The following is a 23,895-nucleotide window of genomic DNA, read 5'->3' as shown; positions in this document are numbered from 1 at the left end:
GTCAGCCTGATGATTAGTGAACCCAGCAGGCGGGGGAAAGGGGGAGATATGCTGGAAAAGCTCCTGGATACAATGAAGGCTCTTGAAGCACTATTGAATATGGCAAGTCATAGTTGAAAAACTGATTCCACTAATGCTCATAATTCCTTTCCCCTGAACTTTTCAGAACCAAATTCCTCTCTGACTTTTGCGCGACTCCTCTGGAGTCTCTGGCTTTAATTCAGCTTGTTCATCCAACAATAGTACAAGTTATACATCAGGCATGGATCAGTTCAAAACTTGATCTAAACCAGTGGTCTTCAGCTATTCCAGGTCTGGGACACACAAAACGTCAAGCTCGTGACAGGGAGTCAGAAAACATTACATCAGTTCTGTGTATAAAAAAATAGAACTAGATAACCCTACTGAAGTTTATGTGTAATGGACATATGGACAGCAGACAAAGAACTGACTTTACATATATTTGTTATTTAGGTTTTGAAGCAAGACTTTAAAGGACTGTAAAGTAAGGGGTATGAGTCTTGTGTGTTAAGGCTGCAAACTTCCAAGCAGAGCCTGGAGATCTCTTGGCCTCCAGGGTAAAAAGACAAATCCTCCTGAAGAAAATAGCTGCTTTGGAGGGTGGGCTATACAGTGTCACCTATCTGCTGAGCTCCCTCCTCTCCCTAAGCCCTGCCCTCTCCAGCTTCCACCCCAAAATCTCCAGGAATTTTCCAACCTGGAGCTGGCAACCCTAGGGTGGGAGCCATGCATGAAGAGTCACCACAACCATTGTCGGATAATGGTTGGATGAGGCCTGGCCAGAGCAGAAATTCAAATGTCTGCTCTGAAATGAAATTCACAAGGCCCCATTGATCAGTCACTGACCTTCTATTCTAACCTACCAATGAGGGATGATGAGAGGCTGTGACAAGGGGAATAGAGAGAACCATGCAAGTTACCTGGAGCTCCATGAAGGGAAAATAGGACAAAAATGTAGTTTCTAATACTTAACTGAATACAGGGGGAAAGGGGCACACCTCTCTCCCCTCTCCCTCTACACTGCAACTTCCAGTCTTCCCTCTTTGCATGGGGCCAGCTAGTGTCGCATTGTGATAAGAGTGCTGGACTAGACTCTTGGAAACTCAGGTTTGAATCTTCACTCTACCATGGAAACTTGCTGGGTAAGCTTGGGTCAGTCACGCACTCCTCATTGGGTTACAAGGACAAAAGAGTAACCAATCATTATTGCAAGGTGTGGATTTTAAGCCTTACTCAGCACTCTAAGTGCTATGCCACTCTCTCTCAGATTGTCCAGATGAGCCTCATTTGTTCATGACAGAGGTGAAGAGATCTCCACCTGTGGACACTATGCATTCATATAGGGAAGGTGGAAATGGCTGTCAAGTTGCAGCCCACATGGCAACCAGTGACAGACAACCTATATCTCCACCCTGCAAATACTGGCCTACAGGAGGAGCAGGCAGATTTTAAGCAGCATCAGCCAATGAGTGGCTGTTAGAACCTCAGGTGTGGCAGGGAAGAGTTAACTGGGGGGAAAGTCTATCATCCCCTTAAATAGGGCCTGAGGAAGCAACAGAGAAGGTGGGGGAAACTGCCAGGAGAATAGTTTGGTAGTTAAGATTCACTCAGTGACCGTTTATGCACTGGGAACTTCACTGCCCTAGCTCCCATGCAGGAGCACAAATAGGGGGCGGATGAGGTGCACCAGGCCAAATGCTCCCCCAAGGTGGGTGCAGGAAGAGGTGGAACAAACTGCCATGACTAAAAGTCAAGCCTGCAGCCCAGCATGAAACCTCCAGTGCATAAACAGTCAGTGAGGGAAAAGTACTCAGACATACATCTGAAGTATAGATGCATTTAGGGGCTGATAGAGGCAGGAAAAAAGCATGTAACCTGTGCTAATTTGGGGAAATAGTAGGTTAAGGATTTGTGAGGGAATTGTCCCAAGAGACAAGCAAGCCCTATTTCAACAGGCAGAGATTCCTGCGTATAAGGCGGAGTTCAAAATAAAAATCATTCTTTCTCTCTGACAGAAACAGCCTGACAGTGCAGTGAAGCTGTGGGTGTGTGCCTTTGCAATTGTTTTAAAGCGAAGTTCTACTGTCCCTTCCCAGATCAACGCATAACGTGTCTGATTCACAAAACCACTAAGCACTGAGCGCTTCTGAAGAAGAGACAGTAAGCTTATTGGGCCAGTCACATTTCTCTCAGCCTCACCCCTCTCACAGGTGTCTGTTCTGGGAAGAGGAAGGGAAGGCAACTGTAAGCCAATCTGAGTCTCCTTTGGAGTACAAAAAAAACAAAAAAACAACCCCAGCTCTACTACTACTGCTACTACTAATAATAATAATATCAGCAACCATATTACATACTAGTGCCATGCTTTTTGTTTTGCTTGCAGGCTTGTCAAAAAAGCAGCATATAAATATTTTAAGTAAACAATGCTTTTTGTTTGTATCTGGAGATGAATATATTTACAATGTCTTCTACATCCTGATCCTGAGCGCAGAGAGACATATCTCTGCAGCAGTGCGGTTGCTGCTGCCCTCCTACATTGATCCCGGAATGTTTAAAAACTTCCACCCACGTGGCTTCACTTTACACTGTGTTTATATAACATGCAAGCAACACTTGCTCCCTTGAGAAATGCGTCACTCACACATTATGTAAACAAGCTGCAAAGCAAAAACACATTGAGGGGACGGTGACATTTTTCTGATGTTCCTCAAGCGGCATGGGTGGCTTCAGCTATGTGGAAAGGTACCTTGATAAGAAATGGGTTCTACTGATATCCACAAGGTCTGCTCCCAAAGAAATGCATTCAGCCGCAGGAGCCTAAAGGAACAGAAGGCTGTTGTTTATTGATTTAAAGAGACTGACTAAACTCAAAGTAAAGAGCTGTCACCCTTAGCCTAGGCTGAACTGTAATCATGGATTTTTGAAGAATTAAAAAACAAACATCTCCATTCAGAAATACAGAAAACTTATTTTGGAATCCAATGGGTGTTGCTTACATGACCACAACCTTCACATTATCCTATCTAGTGCTGTCACTGACAGATTACTCCTGTTAGGTGATTTTCACATCTTGGGGGCAGAACTTTGGGAGACAAATGGAGAGAGTTTAGGGGTTTAGAAAACCCCATCTCCCTACCTGCAATGGCTTCTGCTAGACAAAACAATGTTGCTTTATGCTGTTCACCCTGAATTGATGATAAAATACTATATTTTCCCCCAACAGTGCAATCCTACACAGAATTACACCTAAGCCCACGAATTTCAGTTGACTTAGAAGTCTGTAACTCTATTTCAACCCAATGTACAAAACTGGCAGATGACAAATAATAATCAAGCCTGGCATTAAGGAGTTGGCTGATTCCCATCAGGTGCAAAGGTCTCATGAAAAGGATGCCTGAAATCTGTGCACTGTATGTCTATCAGAAAGACACCTACATGTGCACCTTTGCCTTGATTGGCCTGCTACTCTTATCTCCTGCTTTTGTACATGTGGAGGGGGTTTGTCAGGCGCATGTCTGTAACTCCTGGGAGATTTTCGAGGGTGGGACATGGTGTTTGTGGTGGGGGAGAAGATGTCATTTATGTGTTAACATCACTTATGGCTAAAAACCCAAAGTGATCTCACCAATGATCTAAGATTTTAGGGGTTTAGTTGGAAGTAATAGCAACACGTACATGACGCCACCTTTCCCATCCCATCCACCACCACTCATTTGAGCAGAAGTGACGGCAGGGAGGTGGCGACCACAGCAGTGAAACAGCAGCCACAGTGTCATGAGCCTATGTGCCACCATTCTTGGTGGAGCCCTCCTTTGACTGTAGCCTGGGCCTACTGTGTGTGTGTGTGTGTGTGTTTGGTGCCAATCCCATCATCATGACATGCCATCTCCAAACAGGTGGAGAGGGCCCCTTTGCTGCCTGCCTTCCATAAGGAACATAAGGCTGTTTAGACAGGCATATTGCAGTTAGTCTCATAGAAAGAGCATTATTTTCAGGGGAAAGTCATGTTGCTGTATTCTTATCTTCTGAAACATTTTGATTGTCTATCAGCTGTGAGTCAGGTATTCCTACTAAGCCTCTTTAAAGGGAAAGGAAAAATGAGATAACACTGTAAGGAAGAAAGAAAGGAATTTGAAGGGGGATTATAATTGCTGATTAGTGACCTTCCCAAGTACATGTTAAGAACCACTGTATCGTTAAAGGGCTATACCTTGAATCGCCCTTTGCAGAACATTCTGTTCAAAAGCATCAGTCAGAAAATCTCTTCTTCATAACCTGAAGGCAGTTTCTCCCTCTTTTCACAAACTCTTAAGACAAAAGCCTTATCCAACTGGCACCCTTCAGACTAAAGAAATAGTAGAGCATCTCAAGAGACCAGTCTTCAGAAGGAGAAGGGACATGTTGATTAGCCTTGAGACCCTCTCGATAAAGCTGAACGAATTCTCATTCTTCTTTCAAAAGAAAAAAGTTAAAACAGGACATAATTAAGTCAAATTAATAGCAGGGGTCAGATGGCCAGCAGATAAATATTGGCTGAGCAGAGACAGCATGCAGAGGTCCCTGCTGCCTTACATGCTCAACTCTGATTTAGAAAAACCAAAGGAGTAGATCGGTTCAAAAGACATTGTTTTCAATTATCCTGCTTCAAAAGAATAACCGTGCAACCCTAAGGAGCACTGCATACTCATAAAAGGGGGCAACTCTGTTTAGGACTACACTGCTAATATGCCACATCCTGACTTTCTAATTCAATACATTAAGATAACCTAAAATGCAATATAGCTTTGTTCTGGAGTGTTGGTGGGCTTTTACAGGCAAGGAACAGCTGCTAACACTAACAGTGCTTTAAAACTTCAGAAACTAAATTTCTGTGTTACACTTTTAAATTGTGTTTTTTGGCTTGGTCTACATTGGTATCTTAAGCTGTAAACAGAACTCAAAGATACAGGCTTAATTAAGATGATCCTCTAAACATAGCTTGGAGGATTGGGAACAAGCCAAGGATGAGTGAACTTCCTTCTCCCCCTCATGTTCAGCATCCATCTCCCTTTCCTGTTTAACACCAAAGATAGTGGACCACAGAGCTGAAAATCTGTTTAGCTATTCCCTCTATAACAGAGAATAAAACCAGAGCTTGAAGCAGGTTTGGAGATAATCATCATCATCATTAACAATAATTTGCTAATGTCAAAATACTATAGGGGGGGTGTTATAAAAAGGAAGGGGAGAAAGGAACTGTGTGAGGGGAGAGAAGAACAGACTGAAGCTCATCCCTGACCACCCAATGATGTTTCGGAGGAATATCTTGATTGAGGCAATGAATCCATAAGAAATCCATCAGCATCTCCCCCTTTTAACCAAACTTCGGAAGAGCCTGGACTCCCAATGCATTGCATAAACAACTGCTAGTCAAATGGGGAGCATTTGATATGAAAGGTCTATGAGAAAGAAAATCTACATCAAACCATTGTTAAGAGAACTAGGACTGCAGAACCATCTGGCTCCCTAAGCTGTGGTGGTTCCTACTATAAGCATAAAACTGGTGGTTGAAATGTGCAAGATCTTTAGTGTGCTTGATTCAGTAGCTTATGAAGGGGGCATTGGGAAAGATGTACATTTATCATAGCTAGAATAAGAACTTCCTGGTGTTTTCAAATCACCTCCTCCTGGGTCCTGATTGGCTCCATTGGAGACTTCCTGCACCTTTGAGCCCACTTCCCCTTTGATTGCCTCCAAAGAACAACAGTTAGGTAGTTAGGACGATCGTTCTCCTCTCTTCTATACAAACTTTTAGAAGAAAGCTCAACTTCTCAACTTTGCATATTTAAACTCTGCCAGCTAGGTTTCCTAGACAGCATCTGGCAACTGGCAAGAGGATTGCAGGCAAGGTAGTGGAGAGGGCTGCAGCATTGTGTGAGGCATTATGTCACTTCTGGTATCAACTTCCAGTGCTGTGGGTTTTCACATTTTCCCCCTGCCGCTGCTCAGAATGGTGGCAGGCAACAAAACCTGGGAACGAGGATCCCTTGCCTCCAGTAGGAGCTGGGCAGCCTGACTGCCAGCACTGGGCAGAAGGCAAAGATGAGAGTTTGGATATCGATTGGCTGCTTTTCCTGCCTGTAGGACCCAAAGCAGCTCACGAGAAATGCAAATGCCATTTAAACATACAGAAACCAGCAACAAGAAGAACAAATTGTATTTTGGGGCTGGGCTGGAATCCAGTGGGCCAGCTATGTGAGCCACGGTCTTAAAGCCTTTTTGCTCTTGCCCTTCAGGTCACGCCTAAGGGCTCTGCAGTTCCCAGCCATATCCAAGATACATACCTGAGACATAAAGAACAAACAAAAGCACAGGTGAGATGTCATCTCTGGCAGCTGCACTCCTCCCCGTCAGCCCTCCCTGCCTCAACATTCCTCTGACAAAGCTGGATTTTGAAAATACGACCAGGGCCAGCTGTCATTGGCAACAAGACGGGATTTCTTCATGGGGTACAGTAACACTTTTTTTTTTTTTGCTCCGTGTTGAAAAGCAACTCCCATTTTCAACAATTTTTCAGTCTCTGTTGCAAATGCATTCTTGTTGTTTCAATATTGTTCTTTGCCATGTTTTCTTCTCTTTTTTCGTTTTGCATTTTTAGCCACATTTTTGCCCCTTCTGCCTTCGTTTGTGATTATGCCATGTGATTTTTTTTCCAGTGACATCATAACGCTATGTTTAACCTGAGGGTAACAGACGCTTGCAACCCAAAATCATCTAAATTACCACAACCAATTAAGTTCAGTCGTAGTGAGCCAGTCATGTGGGGGGTTTGGGGAGGGGAGGCACCTCAGCAGGCTCTAATGCTACAGAGACCATCCTGCAAAGGTTATCTAGAGCAGGGGTAGTCAACCTGTGGTCCTCCAGATTGTCATGGACTACAATTCCCATGAGCCCCTGCCAGCATTTGGTGGCAGAGGCTCATGGGAATTGTAGTCCATGGACATCTGGAGGACCACAGGTTGACTGCCCCTGATCTAGAGATCAGTTGTGATAGCAGGAGATTCCCAGGTACCTCTTGGGATTGGAAGTTCTATTAGCTACAAGCCAATAGAAATGTTTAGTGAGGTCATTATTCTTCTGAGCCTAGCAGAGTAATGCTGTATTACTTACGACTCAAGCACAGTTTCTTATTTGCAAATTTACCACACCATTTCCAAAGCTTGAAGTAGGTAAAAAAAAAACAATTAAGTGCAAGTTATAGGGTGACTGACCAAAAGGAACATATAAGGAATCCCGGTCTAAAAACTAGGACGTAAAATGACTGTGACTTAACATGTCCTTCTGTCTGCCTTGCACAAAAAACATCTCAATCTTCAACGCAAAATTGAAACCACCTCTGCTACCCTTCCACCCAAACAAACTAACTGGTTGTCAGGACTGACAGTTGTGTCTGCTTTAGCACTCAGGGGTTTTTATAGGAACCTTTAGCCAAAGGTGTTATTTTAAGAGATGAGCAAATGGGGAAACCCCATGGCCTAGCCAATAAAATATGAACTTTAGGTGCAATGAAGCACTCATAAATATGACTCTGAACAAGGGGATTCATTGTTTCTTCTGACCTCCTTTTTACTTCCCTTCTGATCTCAGCCTCTCTGTGTGCGTCATGGCAACCCTCATCCTTTAACCTGTGGTTTTTAGCAAGCTAGCAACTCTGTTATTTATGGCCAGAAGCATTAGTAGCTGCTCTGTGTACTCCCTGTTCACACACATACCAAGGAGGGATGGGGCCTTTTTGTGTGTGTGTTTTACTTTGCTGGGATGAAAGGATTTGCCTCTGGAACTGAGATGGTTACTGTACTTTGAATTGGCCCAAGCAATTCAGATTTCTCCATCCACTTGCAAAGCCACAAGAACTAAATGGACGCTCAATCCCATATATCTTTTCATATTTCTATAGTCTATTTGTTTCACTTTCCAAATTATTTTTAGAATTTATTGGAATCCCCTGGTAATGAAGAACAAGTCCCCTAGTTCCTGAGAAATGTTATAATATTTGTCCCATTGTCATTAAACTGAGATGAAACCACATGGATTTCAGCTACTGAAAGCTAATTTCCTTTGGTTATATTTTTATTTCTCCACTTGGGGGCACATTTTATAAGAATAAGAAACCACAGGAGCACTACAGATTACAGAAACAAAAATATCAATTGTATACGCTCACGCCAACTGCATCCAGATCAGCAATGACTGAAATACAAGTATTATCATTCAGTAATTGTCCCTTCCACTGGTGCATGGAAATTAGACAATGAAAATCCAGAAGGAACTTTTGTACCACGCCATATCAGTCAGTCAGTGTGTTTATTCGGTCAATTGACCCATATAAAAGATACATCTGCAGAAACTGCAATGATCAATGATAGAAGTAAATAAATATGATGCTACATAAAAATATTAAGGTAATAAAACAATGTTAAAAACAATGCATTGTCGGAATAAAATGGTAATGATATTGTGGGTAGGGGGGAAAAGGGTTATAACATATAAAGAAGAAGGGGGAAGAAACCTCAAAGATGTTAACTACAGGGACAAGGAATCAATGCGACTTCTTGAACAATCCATGACTCAAGTGATAAGATGGCATTTACCTATCCATTACTATTGTTTGGACATTCTTTTTTATCTACGCCATATGACCTGAAACACAGTCCTTTCCAAGAGAATCAGTTCACCTATACTGAATGATACGAAGTAGCATACATGGATCAGGACCAACCTAATACCCAAGGGCTGACCTTTGTGTGCACCAAAGGGCAAATCCCCACAACAAGATCAGCCAAAGCTATGGCTTAGAGTTCTGCAAACTGGAAGGAACCTCTGAGTTCTGAGAAAAATATAATTTCAAAGAACCAATCTGGAAATAACCCCCCGAATGTTGATAGTCAAGTCTGTAAATGCAGACATTGCCCCCCACCCCCAGAAAAGCTCAGTAGCATTATGGGCTGCCATAGCAAACCAAAATGGCATATTATCACTTGCAGCAATAAACGGAATGTGGAGAGGAGAGGGGAAGCTGATTCTGTCACAGCAGCAAGAAGGGAACATGGGGGTTTGCACAATGGCAGAGAAAAGACCCTAATATGGCAGCAAAATGGGTATTTGCCTCTGCCATGCATCCTCCTGAGACCCCTCTTGTTTTCTACTGAAAACTGTAGATCTCTATTCAAATTCCACCCCAGCCACCACAGCCATAAATATTAGGTGGCTTCCATAGACATAGAAAATGGGGGAAATTGTTCCTGTATCTTGAGGAAAGCCATTTTTAATTAATACATTTGATTATGGAACAATCTTCCATGCTCAGCTTTCCATTTATAAAGGATAAAAATCTGCTTTAAAAAGGATAAATTCTACTTCACAGAGCTTTAGGGCTTGCTTATTCATTTTGAAAAATTATTTGCCGCTTTTAGTTTTAGACCTCCACAAGCAGGTTTCTGTAAAGTCAGTATACTTAGTTTACAGGGTATCAGAACTGTGTTTATTTTATTTATATACTAGCTTCCAAGCCTGTTCCTAAGAACGGGCCTTGGAAGGGGCCCCTGGCCCCTGGCCCGGCAGCTTGAGGTGGCTTTGGGCGGCAGCTCACAGACGGATCAAGTGGGGTGGGGTGGGCGGGGGCTAGCCAACTTGTTAGTAGGCCTGCTTGGGCTAGGAGGCCCTTGTTAGCAGGCCCTCCACCATGACCCTTTGCCCAGGGCCCTCACCCCTTACCTGCTGCTGGCTCCAGGCACTGAGGCGCGTCTGAGAGCAAAGAGGCTCGAGTCCAGGAATGGAGGATGGGAGCTGCAGGGACATGGCCAATCAGGGTGCTGCCAGCTTTGCTGGCTCCTCCCTGATTGGCCCTATTCCACCCTGACTGGCCCTATTCCAGTCCAGACAGCTGGACACATTTCACCCCCCAGGCTGTTTCACAAATATAAAGAGGAACCATTGATAAGGATAGATTTATTAACTGCCACTCTGGGACCAAGCCAGCTGTTAGCAGTTTACATAGAAGCCATAAAACAATAAAAACAATACAATACAATAATGGCGGCCTAATTCTATCTATTCCCTTTCCCCTCACCAGTCCAAACCCAGTACAGAACCACTCGCCGACCTCAGAGGAGGCCTCCCCTGCCTAGGTGGTCTGGCTTATGGAGGACCTCTAGGGGCCCTAGCAGAGAGGTGCAGGTTTTCCTGAGCCTGGCCTCAATCAAATGCTTGGTGGAAGAGCTCCCTCTTGCAGGCCCTGTGAAACCAAGATAGCTCCATCAGGGCCCTCAGCTCTTCCTGGAGCTCATTCCACCAGGCTGGAGCCAGGACTGAAAAGGCCCTGGCCCTCGTTGAGGCCAGGCATGCCTCCCGGGGACCAGGGACCACGAGCAGATTCAAACCCACAGAGCAAAGAGCTCTGCGAGGGGCATAAAGAGACAAGCGATCCTGCAGATGACCTTAAAGGTAAGTACAAAAACCTTGAACTTGATCTGGTACCCAATTGGGAACCAGTGCAGTTACCTCAGCACCGGCTGGATGTTGTCCTCCAACGGGAATTTTTCGCCACCAAAATCACATCCACTAGCTCTCGCCCGGCGCAATTATTTAGGGTAGTTTGATCTCTTGCTGCCCTCAGAGCAGGATGTCAAAATAGTAGTAAATCGAATTTGAGCTGTGAGGCTTTGTTTGTTTGTTTGTTTGTTTATTGTATTTATATACCACCCTCCCCGAACGCTCAGGGAGGTTTACATGAAACAAGAAACAATACAACTCCATTTGTAGTGATAACAACAATAACATTAAGGTAATAACAACAATAACATCAAAAAATGGTGGAAACTGCAAAGAGTATCAGTTCAACTCATACTGAGACCCAGTGGGTTGGGCAAATTTGTAGTGGTCATCGTAGGAGGGAGGCTTGAGGGCCAATGGGAAGCGGTGGTTTAGGTCAACCTCAACCAAATGCCTGGTGGAGGAGCTCCCTTTTGCAGGCCCTGTGGAACTGTTCACATTCCGTCAAGGCCCTGATCTCCTCTGGGAGCTTCTTCCACCAGGTGGGGGCCAGAATGGAGGAAGCTCTAACCCTGGTTGAGGTCAAATGGTCTTTCTTGGGGCCAGGGACCACCAGGAGGTGGTAAAGCGCATGGCTCTTTGAGGGGTGTAGGCAGTGAATTGAGGCAGATCAACTATCCTTGTATTCCTCGATATGTTGGCCACGTTTAATGTGGTCGACCATGAATTGCTAGCTGGGGCAGGAATTATGGGGAATTAGGTATTACCTAAATGCAGACAATGCAGTAAAAGTGCTACACTCAGTATGCCAGCAAATTTGGAAAACTCAACAATGGCCACAGGATTGGAAAAGGTCAGTTTACATTCCAATCCCAAAGAAGGGAATGCCAAAGAATGTTCAAATTACCGCACCATTGCACTCATTTCTCATGCTAGCAAAGTTATGTTCAATATTTTACAAGCTAGGCTCCAGCAATATGTGGACCGAGAACTTCCAGAAGTACAGGCAGGATTTTGAAAAGGCAGAGGAACTAGAGATCAAATTGCCATCACATGCTGGATCATGGAGAAAGCTAGGGAGTTCCAGAAGAACATCTACTTCTGCTTCATTGACTATGCTAAAGCCTTTGATTGTGTGGAGCACAACGAATTGTGGCAAGTTCTTAAAGAGATGGGAATACCAGAGCATCTTATTTGTCTCTTGAGAAACTTATATGCAGGTCAAGAAGCAACAGTGAGAACTGAACATGGAATCACTGATTGGTTCAAAATTGAGAAAGGAGTTTGGCAAGGCTGTATACTGTCATCTTGCCTATTTAACTTGTATGCGGAGCACATCATGAGAAAGGCGGGATTAGAGGAGTCACAGATTGGGATCTAGATTGCAGGGAGAAATATCAACAACCTCAGATATGCAGATGATACCACTCTAATGGCAGAAAGTGAAGAGGAACTAAAGAGCCTGTTGATGCGGGTGAAGGAGGAGAGTGCAAAATTTCAGGTGACTCTGCCTGAGCCATCCCGACACTGCTTTCAAGCAGCTGGCAAATGCTTCCAGCTTTCTGAGTACAGTTCTTCCCTGATTGCCTACAGAATAATGGCTTCAGACAACAGCTAGCTAGTGTGTTAGGTCTCCTCTTTCTATACATAGTGGTTCCTTTCACAACAACAATTGCTTTATTCGTTAGGCAGCCTGGTGTTCCACTTTCTCTGCATTTTCAAATTTGCCAACAGATCTAGTGGAACAGCATGGGGAACATTGCAGAGGTTCGAGTAGGGATGCCAACCTGGAGATGCTCATATCAAAAGATCCATTCCTATGAAGAAATTCCTTTGAAGGGTGGACTCTATGCCATTGTACCCTATTAAGGTCTGTCTCCTCTCCAGACTCCATCCACAAACCTCCAGAAGTTTCCCAACATGGATCTGGCAATCTGACCCCCTCATCCCCCACTGGTGGCAACCCTAAGTTGGTGACAACCATATGCATGAAGGAAACATGGGAATGAATTCAATGATTTGGCTTCTACCTCATCAGAACACATACAGAGTAAATGCATGGAGGTTACATCCCTGTCACTGGGAACATTCAAATAAGCAGCAATCTCAATCTCACTTTGCATGCATGTAGGCATGATACCTCCATTCCAGAAAACAAACATAAGTGGAGAGATTCATGGAGGGATACTAGCCATGGTGATTAAAGGAACCACCACATTCAGAGGCAGTAAACCTCTATTTACCAGAACTAGGCAACATCAAGGGGGGAAACCTCAGCCTTTATGTCTTGCTGTTGGCCCTGCAGAGTAACTGGTTGTCCACTGTGTGAGAGGAGATACTGGACTAGATAGACCACTGGGCTAATCCAGCAGGGCTCATATGAGTGGTACCAGCGCATGTATCCCTACTCTGTGTTCTTACCCTGCATATGTCATCTGAAGAAGGCCTTCAAGAGCAGCTAATATTAGGCAGACCAGCACTCTCAGTATAGAGAAGCTATATATGCCTATATGTTCTCTCTCCAGTTTTTCTCAATTGGTTTTATGTACACAACTCATTTGTTAATTTCTCTCCAGTTTTGCTTAATGGGGTAATTAAAGCAGCTACAAAGAGGTTCAGTGACCTCACCACTGACAGGCAGTAAAGGCGAGAAAGAGGGCAGGAAGAATGTGGGAAGTAACTGTAAAGCCAGATCGCAGTCAGAAATCTCTCAGAGCCCTGGGGAGTCTCTCGCTATCAGGAAGCTGCATTTGACACTTCATAAACTGTTAATCTCAGACTAAGCAGAAGCACCAGAACTTTCCTGCCATAATCAAGCCATAACCAGCCAAATGTCTGTAGGCTAGAGGGTCTTAAACTGCAGACTGTGCCTCCTGCTGGCTGCCACTTTGACCGACAGCACACAGGAGGACAGGAAGACGAAGAAACTGGGGTTTTGCACCCCCACTGTTTTACTACCCGAAGGAGTCTCAAAGTGGTTTTCAATTGCCTTCCCTTCTTCTCCCCACAACTAACATCCTGTGAGGTAAGGGGGACCGGGAGAGCTCTGAGGGAACTGTCACTGGTCCAAGGTCACCCAGCTGACTGCACGTGGAGGAGTGGGAAATCAGACTTGATTCTCCAGATTAGAAGCCACTGCTCTTAACCACTACAGCCAGTTTGGTGTAGTGGTTAGGAGTGCGGACTTCTAATCTGGCATGCCGGGTTCGATTCTGCGCTCCCCCACATGCAACCAGCTGGGTCACCTTGGGCTTCCCACGGCACTGATAAAACTGTTCTGACTGAGCAGTGATATCAGCGCTCTCTCTGTAAGCCGCTTTGACTGTAAGCCGCTTTGAGCCTCCTTCGGGTAGGGAAAAGCGGCATATAAGAACCAACTCTTCTTCTTCTTCTTCTTCTTCTTCTTCTTCTTCTTCTTCTTCTTCACCAACACTGGCTCTCTGACACCACTGAGCAATGAAACCAACATGGAACTGGCACATGGCAGAGAGGGTTGTTCATAATTTCACAAAGCCTTGGTCATATTTCCCCTTTGCATTCCACATTTACTCAACAAAGTCAATTCACGGTAGGTTAAGGACAAACAAAAGAAAGGGCTTTTTCACAGAACATATAATTCACTTGCAGAACTCACTACGGATGCCAGCCTGGTCTCCAGACTACTGAAATCAATTTCCTTGAAGAAAATGGCTGCTTGGGAGAGTAGACTCTATAGCATTGTACAACACCAAGGTTCCTGTCCTCCCCAGACTCCAACCTCCAGGAGGTTCTCCACCAGGATCTGTCCACCCTACCCCTTGCCCCACTCTAGTGGCCAGGGGAAACCAGGCAACTCTAGAACTCACTATCACAAGATGTTATTTTAGATGCCTTCTATAAGGTTTTGGGTAAAAGGAAGACTATGCTAACTCCAGGCAGTGACTGTGTTCAGGGGTAATACTCTCCATATACATATGGGAGATCAGAGGCATGCATTTGGAGAGTAACTAAACAAGACCCAGCCTAAACAGACACAATTCTTGAATATAATTATTGTAACTCATCCCTTTGATAGATTCAAATGAGTAGCCGTGTTGGTCTGAAGTAGCATCTTAAAGGTCTGGACTCTGATTTTATCATCCCTTTGAGTTATAGATCTTTTTCCAGATATTCTTGAGCTGGGGACAAGACTAAGGCTCAAATACGAAGCTTTCAGACTACTAACCAACTTCTGATGTTTTCATTTTGGTGTGGTTATACCAACTATATTCCTGAACAGGCCAGTTTTAATCCATTGATATTTGAATAAACATCCAGAATATATACCAACCTTCTTTGTCATAATAGCAACCAGAGATAGCTCAGGGAGGTCTTTGTGTAGGCAGAAATTGGTTAGAAATATTGCATTCTGCATAGTTTTCCAGGAAACAAAAACTTAGATTGACCATGGGGTGTTATTATGGGGGACTTTAATCACTGTCCATGGTTGCTATGAGTTTTTTTGTTTTCCTAGTAAGACATGTATGGTACATATCCCACAGCTTCCCACCCAAAGTCTGTGTTTAGTCTGAAAAAGCCATCGATACTGAAAAAACAAGCGGAATTGCCTCAGTCTCCTTCCTAACGGCAAAACTATTAAAAACAGTCCATATATTTACACATATATATGTCCCTTCACCATACACTCGAAACCATCTGCTATACTAGTTTCTTTGGTTATTGGCGATCCCTTTCAGATTTCTCAGGAAACAAAGATGCTGAGTCTTTTTCCAATCCATGGGGTGGTGGTGGGGAGTGAATTAAATCTTCATTTACAACATAATGTTGGATACTGCCTTAGGATACTGCCTTTAAGCATCGGACAAAATATTACATCATAACACTCTTTGTTGGTTTTACCTCAGAACAGTTAGAATTGTTTATAGGGAGATACATACTGACTGTGCACATGCTGGATTTCTTTATTAAAGTTGTCAGTTGTGTTTCAGGCCCATTTTGCCAATAAAGGAATAGTTCTTAAGTGACTTAAAAACAAGAGAAGTGTTGACAGATAAAAAAAGCCAATTGGTTTCGCTTCAATTTAAGGTCATGTTGCCATTGTTTCCTACAATCTGGGTTGGCCCTTGTTGTGTTAACAGGTGGTTGCAAGGCGTCCAAACTTAACAAAAGCTGCCAATGCTGAATCATGCTTGCATGTGACGAGCAATTTTAGTCCTTTGATTCAATTTTTAGGAAGAAGTCCTACCAGTCCGTAGTGATGGGAAGTGCCATCAAGTCACAGCCAACTCATGGCAACCCCATCGGGTTTTCCAGGCAAGAGACATTAAGAGGTGGACAAATTTGGAGTCCAGTGGTCCCTTTAAGACCAACGAAGTTTTATTCAAGGTATGAGCTTTTGTGTGCACTTACACTTATTGTATCTGAGGAAGAGAACCCATTCAGGGGTGGGTTGCCATTGCTTGTGTCTCTGTAGCAACCCTGAACTTCCTCAGGGGGCCTCCCCTTTAAATACTAACTAGAGCTGTCCCTGCTTTTTTTCCTGAAAGCCGACAAGACAAACACCCCACCTCCAGAGATCCAGTGAACGAGCCCTCAGGTTAAGATGAAACTCAGATGATGAAAAAACTATCATTACCCAACAGCCCTATTTACTTTTTGGTAATGAAAACTCTAAAGTTTGAGATTCCTTCAGGTACAGAAAAGCAGCATATAAGAACCAACACTTCTTCTTCTTCTTCTTCTAAAGAACTTGATTCAGAACAAATTATTTCCTTGCTTTTAGCTTATTGTATACTGACACCTCTTACGTGACTGAATAAGCAAATTAAAAATAAAAAAGATTGATAAGGGGTGTTTATGTCAGATTTAGTGGGAATATACAAGCAATTCCTCTACAGGAGCTGGTAGAACAATACAAAAAGGACCAATGGTCCGCAATTAGTATTTACTTTAACAAAATTCTCTTAGAAGAAGTGTAGTTGGTTCTTATATGCCGCTTTTCTCTACCTGAAGGAGTCACAAAGCGGTTTACCATCACCTTCCCTTTCCTCTCCCCACAAAAGGCACCCTGTGAAGTAGGTGAGGCTGATATTACTGCTCGGTCAGAAGAGCTCTATCAGTGCCGCAGCAAGCCCAAGGTCACCCAGCTGGTTGCATGCGGAGCAGGAGCAGGGAATAAAACCTGGCTCGCCAGATTAGAAGTTGGCACTCCTAACCACTACACCAAGCCGTGCAAGCCTTATTCAAATACATGCAGGTTAAGCAGAAGCCCTTCCTGCTGTGTTGTTATGGTTGTCACAATATTTATTTATTTACTTAAAATATTTATCTCCTCAGGCCGAAGACATAGAAAGTAGCCTCAACGACATAAAAACCATAACAAGTGTCCAGCAACACATTAAAAAAATACACAATTAGAATACACAGTAAAAAATGAAGCCAAACCTGACAAAACAGTCTGCTTTTCACCCAGTGCCCTCTGGAATAAAGCCAATTTACATGCCTTTTGAATTATGCCAGTGAAGATGCCCTCTGGACCCAGTTGGGGAGGCCCTTCCTTGGGCAGTGAAAGAAAGAAACAAGAGGGCCGGATTCCTAAAACCGAAAACAAAACCGAACCTACTCGCCTTCAAATGATCAATGGAAGCTTCACCAAGTAGATTATTTCATTGTAGCACAGCAGTTCAAAGCATGCACAGAATTTAAGTAAAAATGTTACTATTTCAAATGAGGATTGAAAGACAGATTTGTACTGAATACATAAGATATAAAAATGGACAGATCAGCTCGACAGTTCTTCAGTTCATATTTTAAAGGCAAATGTGCAAAAACCAACATGCAGACTAGAAAAGGGGTGGTTGTCCTTTTATATGTTGACCACATCTAGCCTGTCAAGGAACAACAATAACAAAGGGCTTTTGTAATTAGTCTTCTAGAATACAAAATTGCAATAACAGAATTTTCTGTTTTACTTTATCTTGATATTTTATGGGATGAATTGGACAGTTCTTAGATAAAGGGATGTTTCTTTTTACTGTTTCCACATAAGGGAAACATTAACAATGGTATGGATCTGCATATCTGTGTTGAAAGACATACCCAAATAGCTTCCAAAACTGGTTACAAATTATTACAGGATCAAGTGAGGTGAGTGGGCAATTAATGAACAAAAAGCACCCAAGTTGTATATAATGAACCAGAGCATTTAAAAATGAACAGAGCACATCCAGTAGTGAATTCTTTTGAATTCCAGAAGGTATCTTGGGCTACAAACAATACACACTTAGTTGGATTAAGCCACAATGAACAATGGGGGGCTTACTCTTGACTAAAGATGCTTAGGAATCAGGCGACAAGTTTTGGGTATCAGTTTTGACAGTTATGGAAAACAAAAAATGCCACTTGGGAGGGAAGATGATAAGTTACAGTACAATCGTGAATTAGAATGTTATCAATCTGAAGCAAAGAAAACTTTGTTTGCTCTTTTGAAGAGATGCAATCCAAAAAGGACACCGCAACTGAAATTTTAATTTCAGTTCTGTTCATTTTCTCAGTTGCCTATAAAATTATTTTCTTTTGAAAAGAAACATGGTCATCACAATTGTCTCCAAGGCGTTTTAAAGTTTTGTTAGCAAAATAAACACATTTATCAAAAAAAAAATTCTTGCAGAGCTGTTATTAAGGCTGAAACTACCTTTTGTACCTCAAGGGGATTTTTTTATCATTTATAATTGACATGTCTCTCAAGAATAATTTTATTATCCCAAGCATGCAGTAAATACAAGTTCGAGGACTTAACACTTTACATTTGTTATTTTTAACATATGAGTTCTTGAAGAGTTACGGTTTCAGTGCAATGATTTATGCAAATTCTTTATCATCTCATGGGGATTAGTGCATTGTAATTCGATAATGGCTTTCTGCTCTAGCACAGTCACTGCCACTTCCCAGAGAAGGAGGAATTTGATTGCAACTGACTGTTCATCCAAATCTAAAACTAGTCCAATTATCTTATCAAAGGTTTCATAAAAGAAATACCCTACAGTGAAAATAAGGGCTTTCACTTATGACTGCATCTTATAGCTTACTAGAGCAAATGCATGAGCAAATAATTAAACCTTAGGGAAACTGGACGAGAACATGGATTTATTTCCATTGTGTTAAATAAATTAGCCTGTGCCAATAACAGCCATTGTTATGGTGGTGCACAGTCCTTGATGGTAGAGCAGGACCTAATTTGATTTAAGAATAAGCCATTTCGAAAACATACCATGTCATTTCTTATAGAAGCCAAATATGCTTGATAATTAACAGTAGCCTGATTCCAGATAATAAGCCACACAGTAGAAAACCCCATATCTGATTCTATTATAATACACTGTTATTTCTTATATCCGGATCTCCCCCACCAGTCACCTGCATAAGAAGTCAATTGTATGGATCTAGGACATGCACAGAATCCATCTGAACAGAGGTCTTGCCTGTACAGGTACTGCTAAATCAAAGAGTGGAGGATTCTAGAAAAAAATGTAATAAGCTATTTGCTTAACAGCATTCAGAAGGTCCTGACTTGCTTAGCCCAGGCTAGCCTGATCTTGTCAGAGTTCAGAAGCTAAGCAGGGTAGGCTATGGGCACTGTTTGGAATGAGACCACCAAGGAATACCGAGGTCACTCGCTACACAGAGGCAGGCAATGGGAAAACACCCCTGAAGGTCGCTTGCCTTGAAAACCCTAGAGTCGACTGTGACTTGACAGCAAAAACAAAAAACCCTCAGAAGAACACTCAAGAAGTACCTGCTGATGCCAATGGGGACCAGTGCAGAGCTGAGTTTGTGCAAATTAGTACTGTGTAATGTGTCACTTTTCCTTCTTCAAGGATCTCCATTACAACTTGTACATCTAATCGCTTATTCAATGCTTTTAAAGACATTCATATTTCCTTAGGATATATTTGTGTGGAATGCTTAAAAAAAAAACCCTATGTACCACAGACACTGGAATTTCATGATATAATCAGGGCAATGAAACTTAATTCACAAATAACATATAAGCAAAAATAATGTTAAAACAACATTTGGAAGAAATAAGAAACACTCTACTAGCAGGGTCCATGTGCATTTGCTATTCTGCAGTAGTTTAAAGGCACATAGCATCGGTAGATGCCTTCCAAGATGAGACCTAAAAACAGATTTTAATTCCCTACAAATTTAACAAATTATTGCATGCTTGTGGAAGCTGGCTGTCCTGGAGTTAAAACAGTCACAAAGGAGCCTGCTGCAGTGAATGGGAATTTGGAAGACTGGGATCCTAAAATGTGGTCATCGGAAGGTAGTTCGGAACACGTGCTGATGGTTTAAAGATTCTCAGAGAAACTAGTCTATTGGAAAACAGCATACCTTATGTGAACATTGTATTAAACTTACAGTTTTCCAATTAATCCTTTTCAGAAAGGATGTTAAAGAGTCAAACAGATGCGATGTATTTCAAGACTCTTTCCACTTCAAAATCAAAATTAGTAAATATTGGTACAGAATTATTATCAACATACTTTAACAGAGCAATCCTAAGTGGAATTGCACAGGTCTAAGCCCACTGACTTTAGTGGGTTTACAAAAGTGTAACTCTGTTTAAAATTGCACTATAATAGTCTCAGTAAACTGGAGCAGTTTATCCTTGCATTATGGCAGATTGTAACCATATTCTACTCTTAATTACTACTCCTGTTTTCGGTTGGTCATTTTTCTAGCATAAAAATGCTTAAATGTTTTAATTGCTCCTCCCACAAACATTCATAGAAATCAAATTGCTTTTTTCCTTTTGGGATTTGCAGTAACACAATGATTCTGAACACCGTTCCTGACAAAGTTTTGTGGGCTTACATTAACTAAAACGTTTTTCATCCTATAAACAAACAAAAGTTACCCAGCAGCAAAAGAAAATGTGGTAATTTGTAATCTGTTCACTTATATCAGCTCCAAGAAAACATTTGAAAGCGAAAATTCTCTCCCAAATGGTTTGGTTTCTTTTTCTTCTCCCCCTTCCCATAGGGCTCTACAACTTTTAAACCATCCGCTATTACTGTTCGCTCTTTGCAGTTTAATTTGAAATTTGTAAAGTGAACAACTTACAAATACATACCAACACAAACAGAGAGAGCATTTGATTTTGTTGTTGTTTTAAAAACTGCCGTTTGCCTAAGGCTACAGCTTTATTACATCAAGGAAAGAAGGGAAACAGAAGCCGGGAGAGGAGAGTTATAGAAACTGACTTTATATAAACAGTGAGAGAAGAAACTCCCCCCCCCCCCCCCGGCCACCTACAAAGTAGCTCCTTTCCCATTAGCACAACTTCACCTTGTGTTCTGATCTTGCTAACAGTAATCACTCGGGCTCGTAGCTGTCAAACGCAGACCATATTTTTCTAAAGAAGAAAATTGAAACATACCTAAATTGACAAAGCTCATGACCATGTCTGCATCATTCAGAAAGTTGGCATCGTGCAGGCTAGCTAGCGGAGGGCTCTGTGTAGTCAGTGGAGTTGTCCGTGATAGCTGTATTCTTCGAGAGAATCCATTGGGAGTCGCAGGGTATCCCTTCCTTAACCCTCTGCTCTCACCTCCCAGGGGTCCCCGTAGCGAATATTCCACTTCTTCCGTCTCATCTTCATTGGTCATGGCATTGTAGAGGTCCAGCATGAAGAGAGGGGCAGAGGAAGCTTGCTTTCCAGGTGAGAAGGGCCTGGGTCTGTGAGGCAAGCCCAGGATAGAGAGAATCTCTCTCTGGATCTCTTTCCTCTCGTGGTTCCGAAGCCTCCTATAAATAAAACTGGAGTGGACGTGATTGTCTCCTATGCTTCCCTTAGCAGAACCCATTAAAATCCAATAATTCCAGAGCAAGCCCACTAGAGCTTTGAGCACAGTTTGGTCCATTTTAAATATATGATGTGTAAATGCAATAAACGGAAACAAAAAAAAACCTCCTTGTTTGCTCTGCTGATCTCCTAGGAGGTCTGTTTTCCCAGCGGCCAGAGGAAAAACAAAAAGGTTGTGGATGACCTATTCTTCATGTCAACGTTGTCATCTCCACACATAACATCTTGGCAGTTTTATTTTCTCCCCCTTAAAAAATATTAACAGGATAAGCTGGCAGCTGTTTCTAAGAAAGCTGAAATTCAGACTTCCAGATTTCCACTGTTGTTATTGTTTGCTCTGCATTGATGGAGCAGAAGACTAGACCTTGGTCAGTTGATGTAGGCATTCCTATTAAAAAAAAGAAAAAGAAAAAAAAATACTTAAAAATAATCAGAATGTTGGGCTATGGTTGTTCACTAGCAAGTGATGATCTCCAGTCACAGAGTAATCCTCTTCTGCTGTGCCTTCAAATTGATTAATTAGCTCTCCTCTTCTCCTACCTGGCCGTTCTTTCCTGAATCACAGCTCTCTGTCTTAATCTGCGACTTGGAGGATAACATCTATTTCCTCCAGTAGCCTGCTAAGAATTGTAACATCTTTAGACTCGCCTTAATATCCAGCAAATCTGAAACATGTACCAAGCACTTAAAGGCCTTTAACTCAAGGAAGGGGGAGGGGGGAGTCCCTTCTGTAAACCCACCCAGCCACTTTCAGTTCCTTAACTGTTATTTCCACCTCTAGCAGGCAAAAACATAGCAGCTCCCTTCAAGAGAGATCTAAAAGCTAATGTAAGCACAACCCTGCTGGGAACGAAGAGGCTTCTCATTGTAATTTGAAACGGGCAAAGTGAGGGGGGAAATGGCTTAACCCTTCCTCTGCCAGGCAAAGTTATTCCCCCCCCCCTTTCAGTTTACACTTCTGCCTCTAATAGTGTTAAATAATGACCCCTTCGAAAGAAGCATGGAGCTGAATGTAACTCACAATCCATATGTAGCAGAGTCGGCCATAGGTGGATTTTTAATTCCGCTGATTGTCATAAACTTCCCCCAAAACTCTTTCAAAGTAGTTTAAGCAACTAAGGAATACTCCCGCCAGAATTAAAACTTGACGATCCGTTGATTTCAAAGATGGAGATTAAAATTTGTCATTGACTCTTCAGTTGCAGTCCATGGGACTTAAAAAGTTGGATTGTGCCCTTCCACTTTTCCTTTTAAAAAAGAGAGTATTATTATTGAGAACATTTTGTTGTATATTTGCAAACTGTCAAACTTTGCTGTAATGTATTCATCATAAACATTCAAACTTGTTGGACTCCATTTTTTAAAACTAACTTTAGGATAATATGACTAACTTTACCTTTTAGATCTCTAAAGACAGAATTAATAGGAGACAAAATACCATTCTCAGTAAGTTCGTTTGGCAGAACGGTATGCAGATTTTGGGATTACACAGAAATTCTCTGGCTCAGTAAAAATTCTAGGGCTAATGTGTAGAGGCCATTTGGTGCTTCAACAGGACTCCATAAAAGCAGAACAGAAATCTCAAAATAAATAAGCAAATAAATAATAAATAAAACAGCTGATCAGTCACAGATGAATGTTTTAACTTTCTCCCATGAGAAGTTGTCACTGAGTTATTGCTGACATTGTCTCTTTGATATTCAATTAGTGATAACTATAGCACACATGAAAGTAATCAGCCTTCATGAAACCTTATCCAGTCTTCATCCCTTTATAAATACTGGTTACCTTTCATTTTTGTGCAAGGGGATACCAAATTGCAAGCATCCATTCAACTCCACCCATCATTTAATTAATGTGTACATCATAGTTCCTGTGCCTAAAACGACTGGATCTAGGAAATAAGTACATTGTGTTTTTTTCTGCATTGCAATAGCAGAAAAGAAGTATTACTTAAAGCAGCTTTTGCTTGCATAAAATATTGTACAAACGCTACTGTTAAGATCAAGCAACTGATTTCTGGTTTCTAGTCAATGTGGCTATGAAAACAAAATTTTGTTAGTCTTAAAGGTGCTATTGGACTCTTGCTCTTGATATCTTGATCTGTCTTTCCTAAGAAAGCTGATTATCATCACACCTCTCATTGTTGTAGCCACAGATCACAGTTGACTCCCAGATGTGTGTAGGAAAGCAGATGCCATGCACAGAAGCTGATATGCCATTTCAGACATGGGAAAAGAAGTCTGGAAAAGAAAAGAAATGGACAAAATATTAGCAGTACATGAGAGACTCCATGTTTTTCAATGTCCACTAATAGGGGGAGGAGAAAATGAGATTGCAAATGGGTGAAAGGGATTATTCTTTGTCCCCAAACCATGTTCCCAATGTACCTGATCCCCATCCCAAAATAATATCTGAGCCAATATATGCATTTTCTATAGGAGGCAAATAGCAGCTTAGAGAAAGGAGTTATTCATAAAGAAAATGGAATAGGA

The 23,895-nt window shown here is 42.2% G+C and overlaps 1 protein-coding gene across 1 annotated transcript in view; it reads right to left on the bottom strand.

The window, feature by feature from the left end:
* The window catches only part of BMP5 (bone morphogenetic protein 5), a 75,157-nt gene extending 52,926 nt beyond the window's left edge, over positions 1–22,231 (bottom strand). Inside the window, exons 1-2 of the mRNA XM_077308646.1 lie at positions 21,941–22,231; positions 20,975–21,788 (exon numbers count right to left, since the gene is read on the bottom strand). Of these exons, the coding sequence (XP_077164761.1) occupies positions 20,975–21,458 (484 nt within the window). The 5' untranslated portion in view covers positions 21,459–21,788; positions 21,941–22,231. The remainder of the gene's footprint in view (positions 1–20,974; positions 21,789–21,940) is intronic.
* Positions 22,232–23,895: the final 1,664 nt, after the last annotated feature.

This window comes from Paroedura picta, chromosome 1 (assembly GCF_049243985.1).
Source record: "Paroedura picta isolate Pp20150507F chromosome 1, Ppicta_v3.0, whole genome shotgun sequence".
Classification (NCBI taxonomy): domain Eukaryota; kingdom Metazoa; phylum Chordata; class Lepidosauria; order Squamata; family Gekkonidae; genus Paroedura; species Paroedura picta.
The sequence above is the reverse complement of the archived record's forward strand: the minus strand, read 5'-3'. Positions and strand labels throughout refer to the sequence as shown.